The 27,769-nt window shown below is 35.9% G+C and overlaps 1 protein-coding gene across 2 annotated transcripts; it reads left to right on the top strand.

Moving 5' to 3' along the window:
• Positions 1-247: 247 nt before the first annotated feature.
• On the top strand, positions 248-26,520 carry Fgf5 (fibroblast growth factor 5). 2 transcript variants are annotated; one of them, XM_020187807.2, is made up of 3 exons: positions 248-872; positions 8,093-8,196; positions 19,965-26,520. In XM_020187807.2, exons 1-3 carry the CDS (start codon positions 512-514, stop codon positions 20,310-20,312), a joined length of 813 nt encoding a protein of 270 aa, XP_020043396.1. In that variant the 5' UTR covers positions 248-511; the 3' UTR covers positions 20,313-26,520. The 2 variants fall into 2 exon arrangements, with proteins under 2 accessions (XP_020043396.1, XP_073898011.1); XM_074041910.1 differs by lacking the exon at positions 8,093-8,196 and having other exon boundaries at positions 19,965-20,115.
• The last annotated feature ends 1,249 nt before the right edge of the window (positions 26,521-27,769 follow it).

Here is a 27,769-nt window from a genome sequence, read left to right as displayed (position 1 = left end):
TGCTTGTGCGGAGCTGAATTCCGTACAGCTTTAGCTCTGGTGGTGGTGGCGGTGGGGGGTTGCGGGGGGGAGATGGCCGTGTGGCGCGTGAGAACTGCTGGGGTGCGTGGCCCTTGTATGGGCACACCCAGCGTCCGGGGTGCAGCTTCTCTCAGCCGGCACCTCCTCCCACTCACTCTCTCCCATCTCCTCCCTCCTCACACCCCCCGCCCCCGAGACCGAGAGGCTCCCTCCCCGCACCGGCCAGTGAGTACACAAAGCGGCGGGTGAGGGGAAGCTTCGCAGGCGTGCACGGAGCAGTGAGATCACTGGCGTTATAAATATCCCGGTGCCAGCGCTGAGATCCGCTCTGGTGGCCTCTCTCTCTCTCCCCCTCTCCCTCTCTCTTCCCCGAGGCTATGTCCACCCAGTGCGGCGAGGGGGGCAACGCCAGAGGCACGCAGCCGCACGGGGGCTACAGAGCCCAGAACCAGCCCTACAAGATGCACTTAGGACCCCCGCGGCTGGAAGAATGAGCTTGTCTTTCCCCTTCCTCCTCTTCCTCAGCCACCTGATCCTCAGCGCCTGGGCTCACGGGGAGAAGCGTCTGGCCCCCAAAGGGCAACTCGGACCCGCTGCCACTGACAGGAACCCGGGAGACTCTAGCAGCAGCAGGAGTAGTAGTAGCACGACGTCTTCCTCGTCTTCTTCTGCCTCCTCCTCCCCCGCAGCTTCTCCCAGCAGCCAAGGAAGCGGCTTGGAGCAGAGCAGTTTCCAGTGGAGTCCCTCGGGGCGCCGGACCGGCAGCCTCTACTGCAGAGTGGGCATCGGTTTCCATCTGCAGATCTACCCGGATGGCAAAGTCAATGGCTCCCACGAAGCCAATATGTTAAGTAAGTTGCTTGCTCTTGGCTGGCTGCGGAGATTTGGGAGGGACAGCCGGTATGCCTTGGGCCACAGGCACACCTTCTGGAGCCCCAGCCTCTAGGACGCAGCGGGTCCTGGAAACAGCCAGGCAGGTTGGGTAGACATGCATCTATATGGCGCACGCACAAGCACCTATTTCTTGGGCATGAGGAATAGCGATTCCTGAGGTGTGGGTTACCCAGTGGCTGGTGCCCAAGACAGCACCCCGCTTTCCAGGATGCCCTGGCCCCAAAGATGAGCCTTCAGCCATGCGTAGAAGAAAAAACAAACCTCTCCTTCTCATACAATTCCTGTTGACCTTCTGCTTATGAACTAGGCTGGCATTTTTTTTTTAATTAAGTGTCAAACTGCGTCTCTTTTCCCTGTACATAGCTGAAGTTATTTTTTGGAAGAGTGACATCTCAAATACTTCTCTCCTCCAACTGCTAGCATAAACCTCAAATTAATATTGTGTAGGTATATTCACATACACAATATATACATTTATAGGTATATGTGTATTGCATACACATATGTATGCACGCATATTATATACATATACAAATAGAATATATATATATACTGGGACAGCAGAATTCCCGTTTGGAAGAAGGCAGTGATTTGGGAAAATTGGACAGGTTTAAGAGGAACATATGATGGACATTGGAATTTTTAACTTCAGTGTTGTGTTTAGCAATGTTTAGTGCATTGTGACCATGACAATACCTTGCTAGGAGTTTGCTCAACCTTTGGTTCCCAAGGACAACTAGGGAAAAGTTCTTTATTTTTAAAGAACCTACAGAGGAGTTTCCATTCTACACGGGAGCAAATTGTGTAGAACTTTTTTACAAAACAAGTTTTAAATTTGCTTTGAGTTTCCTAATTTGAGTTTCCTCTCTCTTCTCTCTCATCTCCTCTTCCTTTCCACTCCATCCATTTCTGGAAGGTCACAGCCCGTCTGGTCCTCCTATTTCCCTCTCTGGTTTGGGGAAGTGTGCCGGACTGGGGATGATCGCTCTCTGCGGGACTTGATCTGAGTAAATCCAGATCTTTTTTCCAGCTGGGGTTAGTGGACCATATAAAAAACACAGCCAGGGCCTCTAAGATACTAGGAGATAGAGCTGGACACAGACATCCCACCATCCAGGAACCTGGTCGCTCCCAGGTATACTTAACTTGCTGTCTCAGACCTATGACCCCATATGCCACTAAACAACTACTTATTCTGGCTCCCGAGGAAGAGCACAGGCTTCAGTGCCTAGCTGGCGATCTGTCAAGGGGCCTGTGAAGTGGGGGTTTGGAGGTGCAAACATTTGTGGGGGAGCTGGCAGACAAGCCGCCTCTGGTGAGTTAAAGGGTCGGATGGGGTGAATAAGACCTGTGGATTCGAGTTAGGATAGGAGCGGTTCCACCGCTGGCATGTGTTTAGTCTTTTGGGGTGTACCGCTCCAGCTGGCTGAGGAGCACATGGTGAGGTGACTTGGTACAAAAGGCCTTCCTCACATGCCCCAGCGAGTCCCAGTGCCTCCTGTTTGTTCCTCAGAGAAGCCTGTTTTCACGTTCTAAAGTTCATTTACTCTTATCAAATAACTTCCACCTTTGGTGAAAAGGGAACAGTTTCTTCCAGGGAAGGTAAATTTTCTGAGATTTCGGAAGTAGCAAGAGTTACATCTTTTTTCAGTTTTTCTACTTATCCTTTTCATTTTGTCCCATTCAGCTGTACTCCATCAGACATCAGAGGTTTTTCTCCATCTCCAGCAGTCTTCTCTCCTGTTTACAGAAAAACTTTCCCCATTCTATATTTCTTGCAGTTTATCCAGCAAAGAAGCACTAACTCTGTGTGTCCAAGGAAAGACCCAAAGAGGCAGACATCTAAGCAAGCAGCATGTTGGAGTTCAGGGGACCAAAACAATGTGTCTAGGGTAGGTTTGGTGTGCTAGGGAGCTCTGAAAGCAAGGCTCATTCCCAAGATATCCCCCCTTTTCTGTACAAAGACACAGGAGTTAAAGAGTTTTGAGACTTAGATCCTGCTACTGGGGGGAAGTTGTAGAAAAGCAAAATAAAGAAAATGAGAACAGACCAACAAAATGCATTCAGCTATAGAAGACACTCACCACTATTATTTCCAAGGTACATTCATTTTAAATTTCATGCTGACAGTTATCTACAAGTACAGGGATGTTTCCTAAATGGTGCTTAAATAAAACTTTGTAATTAGATTTTTCCTAACATATTTCAGTTTTAAGAAGTACCTCACATGACTTGCTTTCATTTACTCATTTATTCATGTACCTATTGTAGGATGGATACCTCACCATTGTGTGCTTTTTTTTCTTTAGCTGTTGCTGTTTTGTTTTGCTTGTCACAGATTTTTCTCCCCAAAGAAACCATAACTTAAATATTCAAGTCATAGAGATTGTCTGTTTTGTGATATCTGGAGTGTCCACTACTGCTTTATAAATCATTGCTACCATTGTCCAGTTAAGAATTTATACAGTGTCTCATGTTTAGTAGGATGGCATGTAATTTGGAATTTTAAAGTGGGTCTCTGCCCTCGACTATCTCTGAGAGAAGCAGCAGTTTCCAGTTGGTCATTTACCTCTTTGAAGGTAGCACTTGATAGTTTCCTGACAATATGCAAACTAAGGCATTGGTCATGGACTATTGCTTAGAGTATATCAGGAAGCATCTGTGTTAGTCTACAGAGAGCCTGAGAGAGCCCAATCAAGGACTATAGAGGATATATTGGTTTTATCTTATTTTTTAGTTCTGCTGCTGTAAGTTAGCAATGAAAGAAAATTTATATTCTTTTTGCTATAAGCCAGCTGCTTCAGGAAAAAAAGTCAAGGTTTTGCCATGGCACTTCATTCTAGTAGGTTCTCTCAAACCCAGTAATAATATTTGTCAGATAGAACAGATGAATATATATGTATTTCACAATTTTCATTTGATGAATATTTTTGTAAATTGTGAATATTTTCTAGTTTCACCATCAATTGTGTGCTCTGGCCATAGATATTAGAATATAATTTGTTTAGTATAGGTGCATCAATTAATACAGTCTTAGCTTCTCTTATACGATAGTATTTGCAGGTTTTAAAGACAGAAAATGGGGTCAAGCTTATGGCATATAAACTCTTATGAGAATGTACCAGGGAAAGATGAACAAGGATGGACAAGACAAGGCAGATGATAAGATCCAATGGTTGCATGGGAATAGCAGATTGCTTTAACTTGTGTGTTTTCCAGTTTATTTTCAATGTAGTGTTTCTGTTTACTTATCCTGGACAACTGAAGAACAAGAAATCAAGTACTTATCAATTCAGGGAGGAAAAGTCTACGACTATGGCTGTATAAAGTCAAAGTACTCACATAAAATGCAAAAATTCCATTCACGTTTAGACTAGTAAACCCCTCAATGTTATAAAAATCTGAATTTGGTATCGATTTTGGTATCACGTAGAGTCATTAGGTAGTCTCTCTGGCCTAGCTAAACCAGAATCTATATCTACTATGCAGAAAAACTCAAGTGGAAATTTTGTTACTAATCTGATCAGCAAAGACTGCTATGCTAAACTGAGTATTTCAGACACCGATTTGATAACTTGGCACAGAATACCAATTGCTGTGTGGATGCAAATAGAGAAACTTAAGCTTTAAAATATTTTTCTTTAGGAATTCTTAGAAGAGTCAATGAAAGCTTCTGACTACATGGGATATCTGTGTTATTCTAGATTTTATTTGCCAAGTCTATACTAACTGTATGTATCCATCACCACCAGTCAAATCCTATTATATTAATAACTCTGACAAATATTAAGTAAAAATATCTGGATATGTGTTTTCTAATTGAAGCAAACTGACTTTATAAGGCAAACTATCTTTTTAAGTAAGTGGATTAAACTGAGTGTATAATTAATATGAGAGACCCAAGAAATTCTTGCCTCTTTCAACCAAGATGTCAACCCTGAAATTCCACAGAGAGACTACTTCCTTCCCTTAACCATTGCCCCCATCTTTTGATCCTCTTAAATATTTAGATATGGCACATTAGGAAAGATAACACACCACATACCATCACTAGTACTTTATGTGAATTAATTTATACTGAGCCACTCTTCCCCACCCCGCCATGTCCAAGCAGGATAGGGACGCAATAGCAGGAGAATACCAAAATATGTGTCCCAATATGAGTACACATGGGGTGTCCTGATGCAGGGAAAAAAGGCAATGAGAGGGTCAAAGAACACAATTCAACATAGCAGATAGAAATCAACTATCTATGATTTGAGAGACAAACTTTCCTTCCACAATTTTGCTTAAGTATACTGTCTTGACATCCATAAGGTGACCTATAAATTTCCATCAGATTTGTTACTAATGACGAAGGTCTGGAAAATACTGAAATTAAAAATTGCTGGAGACTGTTTCTTGGAATTTACAAATTGTGATTTAATGCACATGGGTTTAAAATTCTGTGTTGAATTCTCTAATGAGTTACCAAGATTTGGCATTGTAAAATACATGAAACAGATAACCTGTATCTTTGGTGAAGGGGAATAGGAAGTTGAGTTGTGAGGCTTATAGATTCTGCTCCAATATTCTAGAAAACAAGACAGTGTGAAATCATTGCTGACATTACTTTGGAAACTATGATCTTTACAGTGTTCCCAATATTAGGCCATAATTACATTGAAATGAAAAGTTCAATATCAAAGTTGCTTATGTGAAAAATAATCCTTTAATCTAATCTCATCTTTTCTCTTTCTTCCACTTTTTATAGTATGAAATAGAATATTTTTAAGCTTACAATTAAATGTAATTTTCTTAAAATTATTAAATCTTCCATTCTCTTACAGTGCATCATTTTTATACTGGAATTTAAAGAAAAGAAGCTGTGCAGTATATAATGAAATAGTAACACTTGCACATAATATTATTTCATCTTCCCCATATTTAAAATTCATTGCAATGGAAATTGTATGTAACATAAAGCACATATAGAATGCACAGTGTGCTGAGATACAAGTTAAATGTGCCAAAATAGGTCTTTCTTTAAAAATTGTCAAAAAACAATAATTTACTTAGGCAAAACAATATTTTTATTAAGCAAATATTTATAAAGACCTTTTATCTCAGTATCTTAAAAGTTAGTCTGCAAACACATATGCTTATAAGAATTTTATCTTTAATACTGCCATACACCTTTCATTAATATATGATTGATTGGCTTTTAATTTATAATGCCAGGTAGTTTCTTAGCGAACAGAACAAAAAACCTCTAACAGTCTAGAACTATGAGTAAATTGGGAGAAACAACAAATCTCCTTTCTACTCTAACTCCAAAGTGTCTCCTTTGTACTTATCATTCCACACATAAATGACTATGTTCTTCCTTTCTCATTTTTGCTCACACTTGTTTACACAGAATTTACAGTCACATCCCTGGTGTCTGAAATATCTAAAATCATTAGTGATGTTCTCAATAGTGTGCAATAATCCTGATAGGAATAAAGGTTTTATCAGATGTTATAGTCATCTTTAAGAAATATTATTACATCTTTGTAATTTAACTTTGTACTTATATAAATATTTTGCATATTTGCATAACATATGTAATTGTGTTTATATAAGTAACATATTTCTATGTAAAAAAAATATATATTTTATATACTTATAAAGTAGTGTACTTTACAAAGCATTCTGTGTGCTTTGCGATTTGATTCAATGATAAGGGTTCTAAATGTTTGGGTGTGTATCACAGCCAAACAATTTTTATAGCAAAATTTATTATAGATAACATTTTGAAAACATTTCGAAGGAAAGGATGTATAAAACACTGCTTTCTTAAACAGTTTCTTACTAAAAGCAAAATATAGCTCTCTTTAAACAATTCATAGTTTTTTTAAATTAAAAGCTACAATAAGTGTGTAGCTGCAGTTTTTCTGAGATGTTTTATTTACTCTAAAAGTTCATGACAAAAATAGTTCTTCAGTTATTCCCTTTTCCCCATGAACTTTCTAATCAAGTATTTTGAAGAAACAGAGTTGAGTAAACAAGTAGCAGTATTTGTTACAATTATAGGCACTTAGCGTTCATTGTGCAATGCAAGTGTTCAATAAATTTATTCATATATGTACTTAATATACCTTTTTTGCAAAGTGAAGTGCTGCAGGGAGAGATTGTTATTTCAAGAAAATCTGGTGATTTTTCTAGTCAGCAGAGTTCTACCGATACATCCTGATTAGTGTATGTACTGGGCAAAGTATGCATTGACATGTTGAGAAGTTCTTTTTTCCTTTCTTCCTTCCTTCTTTCCTTCCTTCCTTCCTTCCTTCCTTCCTTCTTTTCCTTCCTTTGTTATTTTCTAGGACAGATCCTTTCTTAGCTCTAATGAACTATATTATTATTAGCAATTTGATATAAGAAGCTAGTGAAAATTATGCTTTCTTCATATTTGTATAAAATTATATATGAGTTTATAATAAGCAGGTCTTCCAATTATATGTAGACTACGAGTTTCATCTTCTTAAAATACTCTATGAATTCTGTTGAACAATTCTCTTGACTCAGCAGATATGGATTTTGCAATTATTATAGGAGTCGGAGACATTGACATGATAACACTGACTATAAAAATATTAAAATAATGTATCTTCTTAATTTTTTTCAAGAAACAATCCAAAATACAAGAACTCTTAAAACATAATCCATTAAACACTTTATTGAGGCAATATGATATATATTTATTTTCTACTCTTAAGTTGTGATGATTGGAGAAGAGGGATTTATTTCATATAAATGAGTGTTCTCTTCTAGGCTTTTGAATGGTTTATATTAGTTTTGAGAACAGACTTATATGGCTTAATTTTAAAGGTAGTAGATTATGGATGAGAATTATTTCATAAAAGTAAAAAATGTCTTTTTAATTCTTTTAGAACTAGAAAATATTCTAATATCAAACATTGTCTACTAAAAGCAACTTATCATGTACAAAAAAGAATTACTGATGAAACAGAATGAAATTTTTAATCTTTGAAACTAATCATTTAAAATGAACATTTGAATGCTAAAAATAAGGATGTCAATATTAAATTCTTTTTTGATTGCAGTAATAAGAAATGGAAAGAATCTATGTAGAAGTTTAATTCTTCACAATGATATATAGAAGAGTCTGTGTTTTATTTTGGGATTTCTGTCATCCTAGGTATTTTGGAAATATTTGCCGTATCTCAGGGAATTGTAGGAATACGAGGAGTTTTCAGCAACAAATTTTTAGCGATGTCAAAAAAAGGAAAGCTCCATGCAAGTGTAAGTAGAACTGCTTTTATTTGCTAACAGTATTATGGAGATTTACATCTGCAAAACAGAATGAAGTGATTTTCCAAACCAGTAAATGAGTTGGACAACTTGCTCAGAGAACTTAATTTTTTTTTTTTTGGTAAAATTATATGTGTATATAACCAAGAGAATTGTTTATGTGTCTGCAAGTAATTATTTAAGGATTTTGTTTCCTGGGAAAGATATAGAACCTACAGAAAATAAAGGGTGAGTGTATTTGGAAATAGCCTTTTCAAGGTGGTTGCCATATTTTATATCTTAGAAGGGTCCAAGTACAGATAAGTTTCATTGTGATAGTCCATAGCATTTTAAAATTACGTGTTTATGTGATGGGGTTTGTATTTAATAGATGAAGTTCTTATTTAACTTTACAAGCTACTCATGATGTCAAAAAGTAGGTGTAAGCAGTATAATGTATTTTCACATTAACAAATAAGGAGAGAAGAAACCATTAATGAAAAGATTCTAACCTTCCTTGGGGAAATAGTACTTGATGAAGTTGGGGAACTTTTATCTTGTATTTTTGTCACAGCAAATATAATTACTTCTTAATAACATGAAAACTAATTTTACATTAAAAAATTTCTTTAGGTCACTTATACATTTCATAATCAACTTAAAAATTATTTCTTTGCTTTGTTATAAAAATGGGAAATATCAAAATATTTAAAAGATAATAAAACATGTCTAGTTTAGCTTTGCCATTCCCAGATTTTATTTGTATTAGTATCTGTACATGCTACTTAAAAGTGATGTAGACTTTTTCCGAGGTGTTTCAGGTTTCTTCACATTAAGTAATTTTAAAAAGCAATTCATCTTTAAAGTTAGTCCTTTAATTCTTATTGCCTTTAGTTATTATTAAATGAATGCCCAAAATATCACTTCCAATTTTCAAAGTACATAGACATTTTCAATTAAGAGTGCAATCCATTGGAACTAATTACTTGTAATTTTTACCTATAGAATTTTAAAAATTCAATGAGACTCCCACTTGGATTTATCTGTAAGACTTTTACAGTTTCCTTTTCTGAACATCTAAAAGTAATTTGTTAATAACTTTTGAAGGAAATTGTAGAGTTAGAATAACTTCTGAGGTTATTCGAGGATTAAATGACATAATACATATGAAGTGCTTAAAGCAGTATTTGGTACATTGGGAGTACTCAACAAATATTGCCTACTATTATATGTAATAAATTAAATATATTATAGATATAATAAGGGACCAAAACCTTAGTTTATTGAGATAAATGGAAAACCTTTGTGAAACTCTTTAATCATTTATTACAAGAAATCAAATGATTTACCTGTTACATCTTCTGAGCTGATTATTATACTCTAGCAAACTATAATACAGTATTTATAAAAAAATTACTCAGATTGAGCAATTGAAAATATTTGATTTTTTCATTTATTTCTTTCAAGAGACAAAATTATGAATTACTGTGGAAAAAAGCTGGACACTTGATTTTCTAAAAATAATATTGGAATTTAAAGAAATCTACACAGGTTTGGAATTTAAAGAAATCTACACAGGTTGAAAATAATAATGATTAAGCATATTGGAACAGAATAACATCTCTTCCATCTACTTTCAGGTTGTAAAAGATTGAAACACCTTCAAAATCTAAGCATCATAATAGCTCCTCTTACTGCTTTGTTGGGGATGAAAAATCTTAACTTTGAAAACATTCTGATTTGTTCACTAATACATGCAAAAAAACAGAGGAACTGTGACCAGCTTAAGGATAATTGCCACAGAAAGTGAAGTATTATAAATGGATGCCAATTAGAAAGGTCAAACTGAGAGGTTAGGATACATGATTCCTCTGTCAAATGCAAGGAACAAATTTCTAGAAATTTGACCCAAATGTCTAAGGATGACTGGTGGAAATAAAGCAGATAATGCAAAAACAGCATCTGTTATTCTTTCTCATCTTGGCAGGCTAAAGTTATTTCATGGAATAATGACTTTTAAATTGTACAAAGCAAGTCTTGCTCTTGTCACTCACTGACACTCTTTGATATAAAAGTCATTCTGATGACTTTGAGCTGAATTGTAGATAAAAAAAATTAAGCCCCATGATTATGTGGATTCTTTATAAACCAATTGTCCAAACCCATGTTCTCTGATCTAAGCTTTTATTAACACTTTTTCACTAAATGGAAATCTAATTAAATTATGAAGTGATTTATTTTTAAAGATGTTCAACTTAGAAATAGTATTAATCCTAGCAATTATCCATTTTTTGCCAAGCTGGTTTCTTTTCTGTTTTCAGTTTCTAATTAAACATGTTGAAAATTTGTTCTTATAACTTTAAATGTGATTATTTGATTTTAAAAAATTACACTATTACTCAAAAGGCTAACAACCTATACTTTTAATATTAAATGTATAATTTGGGAGCTAACGTAAACTAACAATTGTGCAGTGGCATTTAAAGAATACCTTCGAAGTCCTTTTTACAAAGTAAATGCGAGCTACAAATGTAAAGTATTCCTATAACTCTGGGGAAAGTAATCTCCCACTACATTAAGAAATCTTCATGGGTAATTGGAGATTTTCAACTTAGATTTGAAGTAACAGAGTATTAACTAGTTGCCAGACAGAGATAATGTATTTTCATAGTTCTGTGAAATCTCTTTCACTCACATTATCTTATTAGATAATGAGGTGAGGAAAGAATCCGGGATGTTAAATTATTTTCCTAAGGTTACACAGTTAACAAAGAACTATATCCTCTTAACATTTTTTTCTCTCTTTAAACAGTAGAAGGCATTGCAGATAAAAGTTGGCTTAAAACAAGATACTATGTTTTGGAATCAATTATATTGTTTTCACCTATTTATAGAAGTAATAAATGCATGATTTAATATTTCCACATAATATGTAAAAAAATGAATACTGTGGCAATATATAATTACTTAAGAGTAATTATAGAACTATAATAGCTAAATAAGTGGGAAACGTTAGATATGTAAAATTTCAAATTTCCTTCTAGTGAATTCTCTCTGTCTCTCAACACTTTTTCTGTACTGGCCTCCCCACAACACTTTCATTTACTCTGTGTCTCTAGTACTTGGTTTTAGAATCTAGAGAGAAGGAGATACGTCTGTAACAGAACTTAACACGTTTATAGTGCTGGTTATTCAGCGCAATGATGCTGTTCTTAGGGGATTCCTCTCAAGGTGAACTTGAAGATCTGTTTTGTTTACAGACATCTTATCTTCCTTTAGTATGTGCTTCACTGTCCATACACACAAAGATGGCACGCTGAAAAATGAAACCCCCAAGCAGTTAGATTTAGGCAACATTGATGCTGATTTCATTTTTGTGCTAAGTTATTTCCGTAAAAGAAGTTGTATTTGAACTACCTAGATACATGAGGCCCCCTGCTCCCATTTGAGTCCCTTGTGTACATGCAACTCTGCTTAAAACCTTTGGTTCACTCTAAATATGTGACCGCCGAATTCCTATCATGCAGCTTTTTTCATCATTCTTTACAGGAGGAAGGTGTATGGTACTCTCTTTGTTAAAATGTGTCAGGAGCCATGGCAAGTAGGAGGAGGTAATTGCTTCCCAGAGAGCTGTGAGGGTCAGTCAGAGCCATCCTGTGTCCTCTGCCCAGTACTTCAACTCATTCCCATGCAGAGCTACTTCTTCAGACTGTGTGCCCTTCTCTGCCTGCTTCTGTTTTATCCCTATGTTCCCACTCCCTCCTCAGCTTTGGGGTCCCTTAGAGAGTCCTTCTGAATTATTCTGAGGTGGATCCAGATGTAAGAGTGAAAGTCCTTGAGTATGTGGTTGAGGGTGCAGTTAGATTGCCCAATGTCAAACTCTACTTCCCCACTTACTGTGTCCTTTTTTAATCCTTCCATTCTTTGGCTTTTATCAATGATAAAAGGAAAATTACAATAACCATCTATGATGAAGGGCCAGGGTTTTAAATGAGATAATACATACAAAACATTTACAGTAGCACCTGGAAGGTATTCATCACTTAACATTTAAACAGATTTTCCTGAACTTATTCTCTGGCAGCTGGTGAAGATCCTCCATCTCTTCCTTCTGCTGTTGAGGTCAGACAGCTGTGACCCTTTAGCTATTTAGACCATCCCCGAATCCTACTTATCATTGACCTTTTATTCTTGGGTCCAGACTTCTTGTACATCCAGTAGTCCTTTATCTGCTGAGTTTTCCTTTTTCCAAGGAGCCTAGTTTGAACGCAAAATTCCTTAGCTCACCTCTTAAAGTGGCAAGGATTTCTTACAGTTATAATCTTGTAATTCTTTGGGAGCTGTATTGTCCATCTTTGTGTTATTTCCCTAAAAAAATATAAATCCTGGGAAAAGTAGTTCTCATATATTCTTCATTCTTTTCATAATGTATGCTCCATAGCTTGTTGCCTATTGGAGAAAAACAAGTTAGCTTATTTAAAGATCCAGAGAGAAGCATGTGGTAGAATTATTTTTGTTTCTGGGGTTTTAGGGGATCATGTTTGAAGGAAGCTAACTGTAGAGTTTACGAAACAGGCATGGAATGTGTGCTTGATCAGCCCTAAGAAAGGACTAGAACATCCTCCTTTTCTGGATTCAGAACGTGCCAGCCAGCTGGCTTGCCCAAGAGGAGAGTCTGGCCAGGACTTCTTGTGCTGGGGGCACAGAGAGGACAAAGCTGAGCATGGTTACTGAAAAGGGAAGTGGGGCAATGCTGCTCATCATTATTTGAAAAACAGCCTATTAAGTTCCACTCTGCAGGTCAAGACCATGAGTGACATCACAGCGTTTACAAAGAAATTTCCTTTGCCCTGTAAGAATTTTCCATTTACATCATGAAAAAATCAAATGTCCAGTAATTCAGTCCCCCAAATGTGTTTGGGACTCTGCTCCTGCAGTTTAAGCTCCCTTCCTGTTCCTCAATTTTGCACTAGAGAGGGCCTACTTCATAAAGTTTTGGCTTAACTAACTGCCTATAGCGTCAGAGTTGGCCTAAAGGAAGGGATGGTGTTATACTTCTCTGATGATTTGGGTAATGGCACTTGCTATTTATCAGTATTTCAACATGGAACAATGTCAGGGCAAGCAGACTGTATAAAAGTCTGGAGACAGCTTTGATTATCATAGTGTTATGGAAAGAGGTGTAGTCCAGGGGTCAGAAGATAAGATTTAAATCAGGCCCCAACCAGGCACTTGATAAATATGGGGCTTTAAGTGGAGTATTTTCTCTGTTTTTCTGATTAAAAGTCAATATCCTAATGATCATGGAATTACTATAAGAGCTTACGTCTTCTATCACAGTCCTCCTGATGTGATCCTTACCACATCTGTATCAAAATCACCTGGATGCTGGCTCATGATACAAGTCCAGCTTCTCACCTCACACTTAATAAAACAATCTCTGGAGATAGGGCCCAGGGCATCTGTATTTTGAACCCACTCCCCGAGTGGAGTCATTAAGGCAATTCCTGAAGGACAGATGCTGTGTTTGATGTTCCTCACTACATTCATTACCAGGTTGGTGATTTTTAAACCCAGCTTGTATATTTCCTTAGTTCCTCAGTTCAGTAGGAAGAACTGAGATGTAGAATGCATGGATGTCCAGTGTCAAGCAATTATCATGGCCCTACCTGGAGATAGCCCTATGGGACTTCTTTGGGAAAGAGAAAGGCAGTCCCTTTGGGTGCATACTGGCCTGAATCAGGGACAGTCATGCAAATAGCTTGGGGTTTGGGCACCCACTTGGGGCAGCTCCATTGGTGGAACTGAGTGATAAACCAAGGAGCTCAGAAAACAGAGGAACCAAAGCAGTGTTATGCATGAAGCAAGGAAACTGCTTGCTGCACAAGGTGGTCAATAATTGTTTTTATTACAGTCTATAAAATATTTTAATAATTTCATCTAGTTAATGATTTCTTAACTTTATACAGTTTCTCAGGAGAAAGATGCAAATCAAAGAAAACAGGGAAATAGAGAATTAAAATTGATTAAGTATTCCACAAACTCTAAGAGTTTTTTTGCCAATGTTAGTCCAAATTCACTTGTATCTGCACAGCTTTCCTATGCTGCACATTTACTTCTGTATCAGCATGTAATGAGAATTCATATTTTCATAGCTTCAATTCATTCTTGAACAAGATCCTCAGTCATCATAGAACATGGTATTTACTAAGAACAAATCTATGCTAGAGAGTTTTCTTTTTAAGGTTTAGCAAGGATTTATTTTAGTAAACAAGATAAAGTAGGTAGAAGTGGAAGCAAAAGAGGGAAACATTTCCTGTTGCCCACAAAGGAAATGGGAGTAAATACCCAAATAGGTGGTCCGATATCCGTGGTCTTATACTTTCCGAGCTGGGGGAATACTCATCAGAAGTCTAGCAACCTTGATCACTAGACAATGGATCTGGGTGCCCAAGACGGGTGCCGTTTATTATTTTAAAATAATAGGGACAATAGGTGGGTTTTAGGACTTTCATTTACCAGCCAGCCTTTCCCTCTACCCATTCAAGGAGCCTTGTTAACATCTCAAAAGGGAAGGCAGATGCTGATAGCCCTTTTTGTCTGCCTGTTCTTGGAACTTAGAGATTTCAGAGTTTTTAAAAGCAATGTTGTTTCAGAGAGAATGTCTTACTTGGTTTAATTGACCTTCTGTTTAATTTCAGTTTGGTTTTCTCTGGAATATTCTAGTTTATCTAAGTTTTGATTTCTTTGAGTTGAACCTGATTTTTTTTGTTGTTGTTTTTGTTTTTTTTTGAGTCAGGGTCTGGCTCTTTAGCCCAGGGTGGTCAGTATCACCTCTAACTCAAAATGTGAAAATCTCCTCCTTCAGCCTTTAAGTGCTGAGCTTACAGGCATGTACCACCACCAGGCCTGACTTTTACCTTTTCTAAGCATCCTTTGTTTAAAATGGGTTCTTCACTATGAGAAGACATGAGTAGACTCAAGACAGTGACTGCTGATTTTAAAAAAAAGTCCTTAGCTGTGCATTTCCCCTCCCTGGGATAATTTGGATATTCAAATATAGTTCAGTTTGCTTAAGTTTTATTTGTTTTGACAATTAAGAGTATGTTAAACAACAATGAATTAGTTGATTTGAATATTTCGTTTTAATTTTGAATTATGGCTTGTTGAATATAACTTGTTTTGACATTTGTAAGATGAAGGAGAAATTAAAGAGAAACATTAAGTCACTAGTGAGCATGGGCAAACCATACCTCTATTGCTTTCTTTTATGAAAGTGACAGCAAAGTGCCGGGACATGTGTTAGTCAGGAAACACTCATTGAATAAATTACTAAAAATGAATTTGAAACACAGGCATTTAAAAAAATTTTTTTTAAATTTTAATGATTATTTTTGTCTAGTGGTTAATGGTACTAGGGCAGTGGAATGATGGGTCCTGATTTCAACAGCTTATTTGTGTTTTTTTTTTTTATTGTTTTAATTATTCATATGTGCATACAAGGCTTGGGTCATTTCTCCCCCCTGCCCCTACCCCCTCCCTTACCACCCACTCCGCCCCCTCCCTCTCCCCCACCCCCTCAATACCCTGCAGAAACTATTTTGCCCTTATTTCTAATTTTGTTGTAGAGAGAGTATAAGCAATAATAGGAAGGAACAAGGGGTTTTGCTGGTTGAGATAAGGATAGCTATACAGGGAGTTGACTCACATTAATTTCCTATGCGTGTGTGTTACCTTCTAGGTTAATTCTTTTTGATCTCACCTTTTCTCTAGTTCCTGGTCCCCTTTTCCTATTGGCCTCATTGCTTTTAAGGTATCTGCTTTAGTTTCTCTGCGTTAAGGGCAACAAATGCTAGCTAGTTTTTTAGGTGTCTTACCTATCCTCACCCCTCCCTGTGTGCTCTCGCTTTTATCATGTGCTCAAAGTCCAATCCCATTGTTGTGTTTGCCCTTGATCTAATGTCCACATATGAGGGAGAACATACGATTTTTGGTCTTTTGGGCCAGGCTAACCTCACTCAGAATGATGTTCTCCAATTCCATCCATTTACCAGCAAATGATAACATTTCGTTCTTCTTCATGGCTGCATAAAATTCCATTGTGTTTAGATACCACATTTTCTCAATCCATTCGTCAGTGGTGGAGCATCTTGGCTTCGACAGCTTCTTTGAAATTTGATTTACTTCCTTTTTCACACCTTAAGTATAAGGAAAATCTGGGTGACAACTTAATTTTTTTCTAGGGAAAGAAATGCATTTCTATTGTTTAGAAAATATATGTGTTATTAAAGGATATCTTATGATTCAAGAGAGAATTTAAACATGAAGATTATACTGGGAAATTTATTATTGAAATTGTTCAGTAGTAAAGGTTTAGGTTTTAATGGCTATAGCTCTGATCTGTGCTTCTTGGTGACTGTCCCATTTGTGACATACGTGTCCACACACAGACGTGCTGCAATAGTGTCACCATCTTATCTGAGAGAAACCAGGAATACTAACAGGAGTGGTCCATCCTTCAAGAAGAAACTAGATCTCCTGATGAAAAAATTCACTCAAATGTTTGTTCAAATGGTTTTGTTCAGTCAGAGGTGGAGGAAATTTTCAGACACAACATTAAATTAGAAGTCAATTAAGAAAGCCAAAATAGTCTGACTGCCTTTACTCCCATTTTCATGCAGCTGAGGGGCTGCATGTGATGTGTGAATTTCCTACTCAATGTCAGGTGATACTTGAAAAATCTACAGCTTGAATGCCTATCTCCTTCAAGGGCTCCTTTGGAGAAAGAAGTTGAGATTCTTGAAGAGAAAAAGAGAAAGTCTTTAGATGGAATAATTTTAGGGGCAGAGTAGGTAGGTTTTTAGTCACAGGAGAAATTCTTGGAGGGAACAGATGTATTTGTCTTTTAGTATGCTATTGTGTGCATATGTGTGTGTTTGTGCATGTACGCCTATCAGCCGTATGAATGGAAAAATAATATATTCTTTATTTTCTTGGACACTGTAAGTGGCAAAAGGTAAAAAAATAGCTTGTCAAAATTGGATAAAGCACTTACTCTTTCAGGAAACAGATGTAGAAGTCAGGTCAAGGTAAAGGTATAAATAAAATGTTATTTAATGACTTTTTTCCTTTTGCTCTACTGAAGATTGAACTCAGAACCTTGCACTTGCTAAGCAAGTATGCTAACATTTGAGATACACTTCAGTCCTCAATGACATTTTAAGAAAATTTTTTTTGTGATACTGGGGATCTTAGCTGGAACCTTACAGATGCTAAGCAAATGTTCTACCACTGGTCTGTAATCCCATCCCGTTACTCTTTTTAATGAAATGCTCCATGCCTTTCTAAAATACTTATCCTTTAATGGAGCCAGAAACATTCCAGATGGCTATAGCTTTTATTTTAAAATAAAACTTTGGGATTATCTAATTAAATGGGAGAGCCCTTTTAAGAGCTAGCAGCTGTACACAAGTCTATATTTAACTTATAAGAAAGTCTTTTCTTTTTTTTAAAAAAGAGTCTTTTTAATCAAAATTGGGTACAATAGCTGTGTGATTTTCTAAAGTGGTGTCATCACATCACTCTTGGCCTACTTGTAAGTTGGCTGGTTGGAAGACAGGAAGAGATGATGCCACACATGGGGGTAGTTCTTTAATACACCTGCTTTAAGCCTGTTGGAGATCAAATCCAGAGATCTACCAGACTTGTAGAAGAGCTACATATATAGCTCTATAGCCCCAAATAAAAAGCTTCATTCGATTTAAATATAAGTGACCGGGGTAAACTGTTATGCATGAGGTAAATAAGTATGCTATTGCAAATGTTCTGATATTGGATGTCTTCTGATGTTGTCAGTATTCTTTGCACAAGTCAAAAATTCCCTGTGGACCTCAACAGTGTACCTATGTAAATTGCCTTGCAATACTCAGATTTTCATATGACAGTGTTGTGATCTGTATTGCAAGGAAAAGTTTGACATTATTAGAACAAGTAAGGATAAAAAGGCCCTTTTATCCCAGTATAGAACCTTTAGTTTGATACAGAAGTACACAGCTTTTAACAATTTTATATATGTGAGACAAGCCTAGGCATTCTATGTAAATGGAACTCTATAAAATTGAGAAACTTGGTAGACTACCTTAGAACAGGAACCCTTAATTCCTTTAGGATTATGGATTATTTTAAGTTTGATGAACACTACAGGTACCTTTCCTAAAAAATGTTCTGATTCTTACAGTTGTCCTCTGGGTGTAAGGCTTATGGGTAAGGAACTTATGGCTAAGAGCTCAATTGGCAGAATTGGTATTTGGTAGCAAGTGTGACTGTATGCTCGAGATCTTCCCACTTCATGATTCTGTGGTCTCCTTGTCTCTCTGGACTCCCAGAAGAGCAATTAGAACAGCCGGCTTCCACATCAGGGAATCAGAAAAGGTAGGATCTTTCCTCTGCCTTTCTAAATTCTGAACCAAAAGAAGCCTTGTAGTACAGCCTACAACCACATTGCAAGAACTGTGGTGCTCCATTTATCTTTTATTCACAAAGGTTAACTTAGCACTGAGCATGTGTCAGGTCCTATTGTAGAAATTTAGCAAGAAATAAGAAAGACAGCACCCTGCCTTCACACAGCATAGAGTCCTTAGATCTTCATCAGATTCTTCAAGGTGGTAAAGCCAAGCCCTCATGGGTTGGCACTGGCTTACTATATCAGTCTCATCTCTTGTTCTTTCTCCCATGCGCCCCAAATCAAAGTCACACTAAGCTACACTAAACTATCTACAGATGTTCAAAAGCATCATGCTGATCTTTGAACACATTGTTACTTCTTCCTGAAAATCCTTCTCATATCACCTGCCTCCCTAATAGCTAGCTGTACTTGAGGACAAGGTTCCAATGTCAGCTTTTCCAAGATGATTTTCCTGCCCTCTTGCCTGTCACCTCTACCTACTTAGATGCCCTTCCTCTCTGTTGTCATTGTATCCTCTGCATCCTGCTGTCAGAATTCCATTTCTCAAGGTGCACCATGATAGGTGGCTACTCATCTACTTTTCCGCCATTCTTTGAGCATTTAAAGGCCATATATTGTGGACGTGTGGTTGTGCGTGTGTGTGTGCACACATCCATGTGTGTAAGATACAACTGAAATGTTGCAAGTGACTCCAGTGAGTTTTTCTTTTTGGCATCAGATATGCTCTCCTGTTTCACATGTGTGAAGATATATTTTTCTAAAGAACTCTAGCACATGCAATATTAATTGGACCATATGCTACTCATCTCTCAGCAGCATGCATTACAGTGATAACTGAAAAACTATGTCTGTTTCAAAAGAAAAATTTGACCCTATTTCTACAAGCACAAATTCATGTTTCACCAGACAATTGTTTCTTAGTAATATAGCTCTATTTCCTTGATGGCTTAGATGGAAAAAAATCTTTTGTTAAAATTTTTTAAAGTTCAAAGTATTTTTAAAACACTAACAGTTCTTAAATATATTAAATTAGAAATCCATAATGTTTAAGTTAAGAGTTCAGGTTATCACTTGTAATAACAAAGGGAACAGAAATCAGTGTTTATTATCAAAGATGAATGAAATATGTATATAGAAACAAAAGTAAGAATTTTAGAGCAACTTTGAAAGAAGTAAAGATGCCTTTATAAAAGGGAATGGAATGGGGGTAGGGATCAATAGAATTCTTGGTTTTCCTTTTTGGTATATGACCTCATACTTTAATGCATGCTGAAAATATGACTACACACTTAATTTCCTCTTTTTTCCCTTTTAGGCCAAATTCACTGACGACTGCAAGTTCAGGGAACGATTTCAGGAAAACAGCTATAATACCTATGCTTCAGCAATACACAGAACTGAAAAGACAGGGAGGGAGTGGTATGTGGCCCTGAATAAAAGAGGGAAAGCAAAACGAGGCTGCAGTCCACGGGTGAAACCCCAGCATGTCTCTACCCACTTTCTACCAAGATTCAAGCAGTCGGAGCAGCCAGAACTTTCTTTCACAGTTACTGTTCCTGAAAAGAAAAAGCCACCTAACCCTGTAAAGCCAAAGGTTTCCCTGTCTACACCTCGCAAAAGTCCCAATACAGTGAAATACAGACTCAAGTTTCGATTTGGATAATGTTCGTCTTGACCTTGTGAAAAAGAAACCACTCTTCCCCTCAGGAGTTTCGCCAGGTGTCTTCAGACTTGTGAAGAAAAATATTCAGATACAGTTTCAGCTATACTTATACTGTATGGAAGTCAGGGCATTTATTTCATTTGGACTGAAACAAAAATGTTTTTTGCTAGGAGCAGAACTGGAATTCTTTGTTCCAATACAGGAAGCATACTGCTTCAGCTCAGTAAGACTTTGAAGCCTCTTGGTTTATACTTAGTGGATATTTAGAATTCTACCTGTTCAGAAAGTTAACTAGCCTGGACAACTCATTTTTCTGACTTTTGCAGATCAACCTGAAAGAACATGCATGATACATTTTTATTTTGGGTTTCCAAAGAATATTTTGATGAAGATAAAATATTTTATTAACTTTTGTTTTTTGGATTTTTTGCTCTTTAAAAGTACCTATGCATTGAGCATATTTTCTTACTTTTATTATTTTAATTAATATGACACAAGCAATCATTTTAATGCCATTTGTGAATTATAAATGTGTTTGTAGCTTATTCATTATATGTGTATTTCCTTTGCAATTTTCTGTTCATTGCACTAATTTTTATTTTTTGGCTATACCTCAAGTAATTTAAGTTTAGTTCTATATTTTAAAATGCTTAAACATTCTACCATAGCACAAAAGGCTCAACTTGGATTTGTGTACATGTACATAAATTCATGACATGAGGAATCCTACCCCATTAACGGCTGGGCTATAATGCTTAGAAGGAGAAAATATGACATTTTGATGGAATTAAAAGTTGGAGGTAAAGAAAGGGATTAGAGGTAAAAGAGCACTAAATTTGAAGCATTTATTGAGATCTAATTCTATCTTGCCTTCATTTCTCATTTCATCTATCCCCTGCCCTCATTCTTGAACAGCTGAAGGAATATATTTATTCTGTCCATCAAGCATACACTATGAAATCAGAGTGCTTAAAAATACTTCTGTGACCCTTGCTCTCCTTACTGTATAGATCCACAGGGAGCAACCACTGAGAAGGGAAAGATGGAGAGCTGAAGGAGATGGATAAATCATTGAACAGTTATCCATGTCAAGTCCCACTGTCAAAAAATATTCTTATTATTCAGTTAAACACTCTTTGAGGTTCCTATCCTAAAAGTAACCATTCCAGTGAATAGATCTGCCCTTTTATAAGGAAACTTTCTGATGTATGTTTTTTAAAAATTCTGGCTTTGTGATATGGGAAACTTAATTTAGGATTTTGATGATCTGGAAATGGCACTTCATTCTCAGCTGAAATACTGAATGCTGGACATAAATCACAGAAAATATAACATTAAATCTACAAAATTTATTTTCTTGGATAATCATTTTTATGGAGTTCTCTGAAATACAAATGTTCACCTTATATTCACAAATGTTGCAATAAAAAGTATAGCTAATGATTAGAAATGATTAGTATGTCTTTCATAGTAAAGAGCAAAAGAGTTCATGAAAACTTCGTGGTTTTTGCATTTAAGTATGTTTAAATAATACGGATAAACTATTTTTTTATTATTAAAGAATGACTTGTTTGGGTTTGCACAGTAAATACTTATCAAAATTGAATTTAGTACCATACACAGAAATTGCATTACTTTGATGGGAACAAACTATACCTTTATACCTATATACATATATGTATATATATCATCAAGTAAAACATCATGCATATACTTTAATATAGCAGTTTATTACAAAGTCAATTATCTGATTAAACATTACTTACATTTACTGCTTGATTTTTAAAGTATAAAATGAAATGCTACAAAAGTTTCAATTAGTTTATACTTTAGAATACTCCTAAATGAAGCAATAATGTGTTAAAAAAAAGTATGTCAAAGCCTATCCAACAGGAATATCACCTTATATTTTGCAGTATAAAACTACAAATACTATTCTAGTTTATTCTAATCTGCTGTTAAGAATTGTGAACTACATATCAAGTTCTTAGAATATATGAAGGATTTAAGTTGTAAAGCAGGAGGTTAGTAAATGTGTTTTTTAATGGGCAAACACATGGTGATGTGTAACAATGGTAATGATTAACAAAAATTAAATTGAGTCTATACTGTATAGGCTACTCATAGTTTACACTAAACTAAAAAGTAAATAGCTTGTCTTCTATTCCTTACTTAGATTTGATTAATACATGAAGGTTGAGGTAGGATGATTACCAAATATGTATTGCATAAGTCAGGACTCATTAATTTCAAAATTTAAAGACCAACTAAGATTAAAAAAGTAAATTAAATCACACTTACCTGTCATTTTCTGGTCATATGATTACATTTAATTAATGTTCAGTTAAATAAAAAGTTATCTAAATTAATTAATTCAGTGAACTCATGTGTACATAACATGTATAAATATACCTTCTTACTCATAAAGTTTTATGAGAGTTCATGCTCATATAGTTTTTGATTATGTAAGTGATTAGATCCATCTAACATCAAATAAATTCATTTGATATTATTTTCATCAAAAAATTTCAGTGAATTTTATGGTAATATTTAGGAACCCAATTTCTTTAAGCAGAAATTTCAGTTTTATTAATATTAAATTTTTAATTTAATATATTATTTACTTGGAACATCTCTAGAGGTAGTGGCTTCTAAATAAGATGTAATAACACTGTGCTTTTTATGTCACAAAGTTAATTTTTACTTCCTTCTAAAGAAACTAACTTGAGAGCATGGGTATATACAAATTACCTTAATACTTTTAGGAGCGGTATAGTGGTCCAGCAGTTTGAAATTGTGTGACAATAATAAGTGATATTGGCAAAACTTATTTTTACATTATATGTAGTCTAGTGACTGAAAATAAAATATCATAAATCAAAAGAAAAAATTTTCTATGAAATTGATCTTTAAATAGAAAACTGAATGATTTTTTCGCCAAAGGAGGGAGAGTCTAAGCCATGACTTCTTACACTTTCAATAACAAAATAAAAATATTGCACTAACAAAAACTTGAATGCTGACACCCATTTTAAATTGGAGCAAATCATATATAGAGATAATTTTAATAATAAAATTAGCATTGTAGGTGTTGCTGCAGTAGGAAGTAAATAAAAGTAACTTCTCAAAGGAGTTTTATACTTTCTTTAAGATTTACTTCATTGCTGCATCTAAATTCTGACCACATAAAATCTAGTTTCAAGCCAGTGATCTTTAAAAGATTATTTTTGAAAGAGGAATTTTTAGATGAAGAAGTACAGATCACTTATTGTACTGGTCAGTTTTTAAAATAAGATTTTCATATGAAGTATTTGTGGAGGAATAAACTTCCTTCCTCCATCATACTCTTTGCTGTATTTAAAAGTCTCAGGGGGAAGGAGGGAAAAAAATCAGTGGAGCCTTTTTACATCTAAGAAATCACACAGCATTAAGTCAGTCAAGTGAGCTACAAATCATCAAGTAGTATTTTAAAGCAATTTTAAGTTAAAAAATAGGTTATAAATCAAGAACTGTTCTGTATGTTTTCATTTATGAAATTATTTTTGGTCTTGACTCTGTCGTAGATACCATAAGTCACTATTAGCTCTCATTTGATCTCCAACATCATTTCTATCCAGCTTTATCATCAATAATTGTTTTGAGTTTTAAAATGTTGGCAGTTCTATTGAGACACAAAAAAGGGACATGGTTCTTCCTCAGATGAAATAATAATCTATGTCCAGATGAAGTAGGAAAGCACATGAAAAAAATTATCCATGAAATAATATAGATTTTTAAAAAAAGATATTGTCTTAGCTAAAAACCAAACAACAACAAGAATACAGGGCTGAGGATGTAGCTCAGTGGTAGAATGCTTGCCTAGCATGGCTCTGGGTTTGAGCCCCAATACTAATACAATTGAGTAAGTGTGAGACTGGATCTGATGATTTACAAAATTGGAATCAATCCTGAGCTTAGCATTTTATGAAACATCAAAATTTTGAATTAATCCAGAGGGAAAAGGTCAGAATACTATGGTAGTTGATAATAAATGATTCTAGGAACTTAATTAAACATGTAATTTTGAACACCTCTTTATGATTAAAATTCCACATTCTCCAAGAAGCCTTCTAGAATTTCATGAAGAAATATGAGCTATCACTTCTTGACATCACTCCTTCAAATATGGATAGCTCACAACACAACTTCCTGTCCCTTTTTATTAGTTCAAGAATAGACATCTTTTACTTGCTTAAAACTTGTTCAGTGTATTTTTTTAGATGATTACATTGATGTACTCTCCTAATTTAAATTCTTGAGGGAACATAGCTGTACTCATTGCATCAACCTAACATCAGGCTCCTAAAAATAACTTAAGAAACTCTCTTGGCTGATAGTAATTTTGAATGTATGTCCCTCTGACTTAAATATTCTATAAACACTACTGTATACTCTACTTAGTCATAGAACTCAGTATATACTTTTATTTCTAGGTTCCTGGCATGTGTTTTTTGCTCAACAATGTTTTTAGGATAGATAGAGTTGCTGAATAAGATTTATTTGATGGAGATGATGATAACAGGTAAGAGAATTTCATGTTATGTAATAACACAGCTCCTACAATAAAAGTATGGACTTCCACTGTCCCCTCACCATGCTTGCATTTCTTACAAATTTTGAGATCAAATTAAAAATATCAGGTTTTTGCAAGCTAGCTGCATTTAGGTATCAATAAATTCACCATCATGTGACACTTCAGTTTCATTGGCAATCATAAAAATAGGTTACTATGTAGATCCTGAAGGTTTTGCTACATGTAGGGCAAGCATGCAGTCTCGTGGGATGTCAGTAGGTATCAGTAGGAGAGTGAAGACATTTCTTTTTGGTAATGTATTTCTAGAATTTCCCTTTCCTCAGATAAACTCTCTCAGAGAAGACTGACTTTTTCTGTACCCTACAGAGAGATTAGTGAATGCATAATCACACAGTGACAGGTCCTGTTCCAATGTGTTTCTCATTAAATTCTCTGTCATTCCCCCTGTGGGAAACTAGAAAATTTATCAGATTTTCATACAGGGAGGTGAATTTCTGCTGAGGAAGCAACACAATGTCTTTTACTCTCTAGAGAGCAATTATGGTTGTGCTTCCAACAGCAGTACTTCATTTTATGATAGGGCTTTCTTTGCAGGATGCATGCATTCCAAAACTTGTTTCCATACTCTGACACAGGTTATGTATTTACATTTTTAAGGTTCGTTAGTTGTCCTATATTCGCTTCCATACAAGACCCCTGAGAGTAAGTGTACCTGTTTACTAGAATATTAAATGTACAAGGAGAATATACAGAGACTTTCCAACCTAACAGAGCATGTCAGAAAATTTTGGAAAGAAAAAGCAGCATAAAAGTAGTATGTTCTCAGTCAATTTTTCTTTTTTTGCACAAAGGATGCATTACAAAGGGGTGAAAGCATGTTTTCTGATTAAATTGTGAAAGAATAACAGTCATTTCAATGACTTTTATAAACTTTCTCTAAGGCTTGGAGTTTCTGTAAATTATGATTAGGAAGGAAAGTCATACCCATTTAAGTTGCCAAATTAGTTGTATCACTGTGGATTAAAGTTTGGTAAGCTCTGACAGTTTGTTTTCACATTGGAAATCATGCTGTCTGAAATTCTTAACCTTTACAGTCTAGGGAGCAAGAGAGAAATACACATACATCCTAGCTTGCTGGTGCAGAGCATAGACTACAGGAATTTTCTTCTAGTCCAGGAATTTAATGATGCAAAATCAAAGCAGTCTAGCAAAACTCTAAAGTCCAAGGAAGACAATGCAAACTAAAAGAACAATGGTTTCTTGGTAACTAATAATGTAAGACAGAAACAAATAATAAATTTCTTATAAACACCTGCATTGTGCTGAGGTTCTGGGACAGAATTAAACACAATACCTGTTTTGAAGGAAACTTACATTCTTGCTTATATTATCAGCAGTGAATTATATTCTTTGAGTGTTACATACAGTTCTCAGTAGGTTGTAATCTTGTCAAGGGAATTTAACATGTTAGCATAATGTTTACAATAATAGATTTAAAATCTTGACCTGTAGGTTATGTTATATGTTTTGGAAGTAATTCACAAATTCCCTTCATGCTGCCTTTGGAAATTTATGTTTTCCATGCTCATTGTCCTACAGGATGTTGTCAGGATTTTTCTATGTTCATTAAAGATATTTGGGATCCATCAGAGTATAAGAAAATGGTATGTAGGTGTTTTCTTTTCTTTCTTTCTTTCTTTTTTTTTTTTTTAGGGAGACATCAAATTCTATGTTATAATCAAAGCTGACCTGATAGCTAGAAAAGGAAAATCAATGATATTTGATTTCAGGATTTCTCAGAAATTGGAAAAACTGACCTGTGCTTTCCAAAGTCTGATTCATTTTCCAAGATAAGGATTGCCACAACACAGAAATATGTGGTGAATTAAAAAATCAGGACATGAATGTGGCCTTGCTTAACTTTTCAGCTCTTTTCTACCTATTTGCTGTAAGGAAAAAAATTGTTAACAATTTAGCACATTTTTGATAAAACATCACCTCCCACTGTTGGTCTTAAGCGAAGGATTATATATCAGACTCCCTTTGAGAACAGCTGCTGTTTTTGGACTGCTAGGATTAGTGCAAATGAACCTCCCCCAGGACATTTGAGGGGGTTGGCAAATGTTGCTTTGTCTACCTTGGGTGTTAGAGGCACCCTTGCAGTGGTTTCAGTCAGCGTTCCTGTAACGTTGGCCGGTAGTCAGTAAGTATTTCATGACTCTTTCCCTGAGGTTGTGCTCAGAGGACCACCCTGCAAGTGTCTGCGTCTGTGGTCACAGCTTCATGCCGTGGGCGTAAAGGTGGGTGTGGAGCCAGAGGCAGGATGTGCAGGCAGGATCCAGTGTGGTTAAACTTTGGGATCACTAGTCTGGCTTTAGGGAATCTGGAGCCTACTTCATGTCAACACTCATTCTGGGAGAAGCATGTCCACCAGAGGGTTATCATCAAGCATCAGTGTGACTCACTCAAGGGTTAATGGAAGGAAACATTCATAAGAGGTGAGGTTGCAGGTTAAGACAGAAATAGAGGCCTCTACTTCTCACCAGGAAGCACAGAATGACTTCTTTCCTTTAGGAAGGAGATTCTTAAAGTTTCTAAAGGTTCTAAAAGCGTTCCAAGCGGGAAAGGGTCCATTTCTCCTTAACTCTTTAAAACATGTCATGAGTCATGCATCAAACAATCATACACTAAGTGAATATCTAATGAACTGAATGATTCAGGGATTGGTCAAGAGCCTAATTGCCTAACAAAGGGAATCAGAGGCCAAGAAGAATGGAGCCAATTTTCTATGTCTCACATTGATTTGAGGGCCTGATATCAGCTTCCCACCACCTTAAGAGAGGGCAAGCCTAATTGTTGTAAATTATAATTTGGATCACTTGCT

Source organism: Castor canadensis, chromosome 9 (assembly GCF_047511655.1).
Source record: "Castor canadensis chromosome 9, mCasCan1.hap1v2, whole genome shotgun sequence".
Lineage (NCBI taxonomy): Eukaryota > Metazoa > Chordata > Mammalia > Rodentia > Castoridae > Castor > Castor canadensis.
The sequence above is the reverse complement of the archived record's forward strand: the minus strand, read 5'-3'. Positions and strand labels throughout refer to the sequence as shown.

Bases quoted from the DNA above. Each gene is read 5' to 3' on its own strand.
- Fgf5 (XM_020187807.2), top strand. From the start codon at position 512: ATGAGCTTGTCTTTCCCCTTCCTCCTCTTCCTCAGCCACCTGATCCTC. The intron at 873-8,092 runs GTAAGTTGCTTG...CTGTCATCCTAG, and splicing joins CCACGAAGCCAATATGTTAA to GTATTTTGGAAATATTTGCC. The intron at 8,197-19,964 runs GTAAGTAGAACT...TTTCCCTTTTAG, and splicing joins AAGGAAAGCTCCATGCAAGT to GCCAAATTCACTGACGACTG.